Source organism: Apaloderma vittatum, unplaced genomic scaffold (assembly GCF_000703405.1).
Source record: "Apaloderma vittatum isolate BGI_N311 unplaced genomic scaffold, ASM70340v1 scaffold28865, whole genome shotgun sequence".
NCBI classification, from domain to species: domain Eukaryota; kingdom Metazoa; phylum Chordata; class Aves; order Trogoniformes; family Trogonidae; genus Apaloderma; species Apaloderma vittatum.
In genome coordinates, this window is record NW_009715860.1 from 1 (window position 1) to 3874 (window position 3874).

General features: G+C 50.9%; 1 protein-coding gene across 1 annotated transcript; it reads left to right on the plus strand.

The window, feature by feature from the left end:
* Positions 1-320: 320 nt before the first annotated feature.
* PSMB3 (proteasome (prosome, macropain) subunit, beta type, 3) lies at positions 321-2005 on the plus strand (the record flags this gene model as incomplete). Its single annotated transcript, XM_009869324.1, has 4 exons — positions 321-428; positions 745-922; positions 1169-1263; positions 1879-2005. Coding segments are annotated over 4 exons (430 nt in total), but the record flags the coding sequence as incomplete, so codon positions are not given.
* Positions 2006-3874: the final 1869 nt, after the last annotated feature.

Below are 3874 nucleotides of genomic sequence, written 5' to 3' on the forward strand. Positions count from 1 at the left end.
TGGGCATAAATCTTGTTTATGTGCAGGGGAGGGTATCACAGCTGGGTGTCAGCACTGTTCTTGGTCTCCCTTACTGGGAGGTGTGGGCTTTTTTTTTTAAAAAATAAAACTGCACATGATTTAAGATCACACTGCTACTAACAATAACTTAAGGTGTTGAAGGAGCTGCGTCTGGAATGCCTACCTGCCAAAGGTGTGTGTCAGGAGCTGGTACCTGGCAGCAGGCAGAACAGTTCAGGCCTGGGTGAAGGTGGGGAAAAAAATGAAAAAAAAAAAAAGGAACCTGCCTCTGCTTTAATGCTGATCATCATCTCTTGCAGTGCCCAGAGACTGAAGTTCAGGCTGAACCTCTACGAGCTGAAGGAAGGCAGGCAGATCAAACCGCAGACTTTTATGAGCATGGTTTCCAATCTGCTCTATGAGAGACGGTAACTGTCAAACAGCGGAGTCGCGCTTTATGTGCCAGTGAAGGCTGTGGTGGTTGGGCTGGTTCTAGAGAGCTGGGAGGCTGAGGAGGGCTCCTGTCACGACCTTGTGGTGTGGCAAAAGGAGACCATGTTACCTTCAACTTCCTTGCAAAAGCAGACCGAGTATTGTTAAAATAATCCTGTGAAAGCACAGCTTTTCTTCTCTTTACCTGTGCAGGGTTAACCTGAAAAGGTCCCCTCCCACCAAAAGCATCCGTGGGGTGACGGAACGGCTTTGAGGTGGCTGCCGTGCTCTAAGCCGTGTTGTTCTCCACAGGTTTGGACCTTACTACACCGAACCGGTCATCGCTGGGCTGGACCCCGTAACGCACGAACCTTTCATCTGCTCTCTAGACCTGATCGGCTGTCCCATGATAACCGATGACTTCGTGGTCAGCGGCACCTGCTCGGAGCAGATGTACGGCATGTGCGAGTCCCTCTGGGAGCCCGACATGGTGAGCGAGGCGGCCGGTTCTTGGATTCAGCCTCCTGCTGTTAACTGGAGAGCCCGAAATAACGGGGTGTTGGAGGAAAAGCTTTGTCCTTTGGTACTTCCTGAAGGAGAACCAAGGAGCTGTAGCTTTCAGCAGCCTGCAGGGGAAATCTCGCAGCATCTTGGAAGGATGCTTTGGGGTTTGAACGAAATCCGAGGACTTGGCGTTCGGTTTTTACGCCAACTAAAAATGCCTTCTGTTCCTCAGGAACCCGATCACCTCTTCGAAACAATCTCGCAGGCCATGTTGAATGCAGTGGACAGAGATGCCATATCTGGAATGGGTGTGGTAGTACACATCATGTAAGTGCTGCTCTCTTCCCCTACAGAACAGAGGCAGAAGTTCACAAGCTGTGCGTTACAGTCAGTTAAGGGCTTGGTTTCCAGGGTATCCCTGCTCCTGCTCCCTTCCAGCAGTGTCTGCAGCAACGCTTTGTCCATTCTCGGTGTTTTGTCTCTCCTGGCCGCTCTCTGTTGCAGTTTGTGGCTGTTGCCAGGACTGTGGGAGCCGCGGGTAATTAATGCTGGAGTCAGACTCTTGCTGCCTGGGGATCCCCTGGCTGTGTTCTGACGGTGTTTCGAGTGTGACTCCACGTACGAGAAGCGCTGGCCAAGAGGAAGCTCTTTGCCGCAGCTGGACGCAACATTAACTTCCAGACGCTGTGATCAAACTGATTTCTGAAGTGACTTATTTAGCTCGTGGAGCCGTTTCCCTGCAGCACCCCAGGTGCTGCTGCTGACTGAGCCCACAGGAGCTCCCCCGGCAGGGAGTGGCAGGAGAAGGGGGTTTATTCAGGTGATCCTGCCTGCACTAACAAACAAGCTACCGATGCACCCTGCAGCCTCCTAACAAAGGGACAGTCTACATGGAGGTATTAAATGAGGATTTACTAATCGCCTTCTCTTTTCCCCCTCTAGTGAAAAAGACAAGATCACCACCAGGACCCTGAAAGCTCGCATGGACTAACCCAGCACATCTGCGCGTGTGTTTCATGCCCTGGTCTGCTTGGAACTTTTTTTAAATAAAACTCTCTAGTGTAGTGAACTTTCCTTTTCCTGAGTCTGAACGCCGGGATTAAGTTCTCATCTCTAAAGCTATCAGAAGGAGCTTGGGTTTTACAGGGCAGCAGAGCTTACTTTTCTCGACACTAATCCCCCTCGGTACCCCCGCGTGCGGGAGCGACTGAGCTTCAGCTGCACCCAAGGAGTCGGCAGCATCTCCTTCACTATTAGATTTTTCCTATCAGATTTGATAGGAACTGGTACTTGATAAAAATCAGTTCTTACACACCCCCATTTTACAGGCACAGATAAAAAGGTGTGGTTAATGTAGGACTTAAAATGACCACGTACCTCGTGGAGGAACAGCTGACGCTTAGAGCACTTGAAAGAGGACAGCAGTAAGGAACAGATGTACACAAAGTTTTAATTTTATTTTTTCTCTGGTTGGAGACTCATCTTGTAACATGCATGCATTTCAAAACAGTAACAGTGTCTCATACTGCTCCTAGCAAACAGACAAGCACAGAGGACTTAAAGTTCCTATTTAAAAAACAGCAGTGAAAAAACCTAGAATGCCTTTTTTTTTTTTTTAATCAGTTTTAGATTAAACTTATTCACATTTTTTCAGTTGCACTGATTAGCCCTGCCCACCCTTGTGACCTGTGTGTAATTACGCTCACTTGACGCAGCTCCAGCCTGCCAACGTTCAGCTCAACAAAGACCAGCCCAGCTCCCGAGTGGTGAAAACTGAAACCACTAAAAACCCCTGCTGGACCGGCAGTTGGTTCCCCGAGCTTTGCCATCGCTATTACACACGACGTTTCAAAGAGCAAGGTCAATCACATAGTGGCTAATACGGACACTGACTGGCTCTGCAGAAGTAGGGGAGGTTGCCAGGCGAACCTGCGGACGGGGCGTTAAGACACAGCCTGGCGGGGGAAGAGGACACCTGTCCTGGTTTTGGAGCTGTTTTGTTCTTGGAGCTGTGGGCACGACCTGTCTCAGGTCAGGTGGCGCGAAACCGAGCTGCGGACGCGTGTGCCGACTTCTGACGAGGGTTGTACCACCTCGAGGTTAAACCCTTTGACCTCTGTGCAGCTCGAAGGGAGGCGTTTTCTAAAGACTGCATAGTAGTCACGGGACGGGGAGGCATCCGTCTGTCAAGCCCCTACCCCAAACACGGCCCAGAACTACAACGCAACCCGCCTTCCTTGGACTCGAGAGGTGACAGGCCCCGCTGCAGGCAGCTCTGGAAGGGAAAGCAGGAGTTTCCTCCCGGAAAAGGACGCAAGACTCAAGTGTTTCAGTGTTCGTCATAATCCGACTCAAAAACTAGGATTCTCGGGTGCAGGAGTACGGCCTCTACACCGGGAATCTGGAGTCACCTCCTACCCCACAAGTTCTCCCTGTGATGAATTTCACACACATGGGGTTTTTTGTTTTGAGAGATAAAAGCAGGTGGAATTGGAGGCGGGTACAAGACCAGGCCAGCCCCTGCTCCCGAGCGCTGACACGCTGGGTGGGCGCTGCCTCCAGAACACGAAGGTCCTCAGCGGTCACCCAGCACGTTCCCGAGCGGTTTGTTATTGCACTCTTGGAGCAGAGCAGCACCCAAACCGTGACTCTGCACTCTTGCCTTCCCTCTCCCGCTCCTATTTAATGCTGCAGCGGCTCTCACGGCGGGGAAGATCTAAGTTCAAGGTTCGGATTTAAAAAGTTCTTCAAAATTTTGACAGATCAGGCTCACGTTCAGAAATAAAGCCCCACCCTCAGCAGGGGCAGGACCACGGACCCTGCAGCTCATTTCTCACCCTGCCTTCGAGACACTGCACACTAAGGGTTGTTTGCTCTTGGGGTTTGGGCTTTTTTTTTTCCCCCCCCTCCTTTTTTTTTTTTTTTTTTGCTCCCAGGT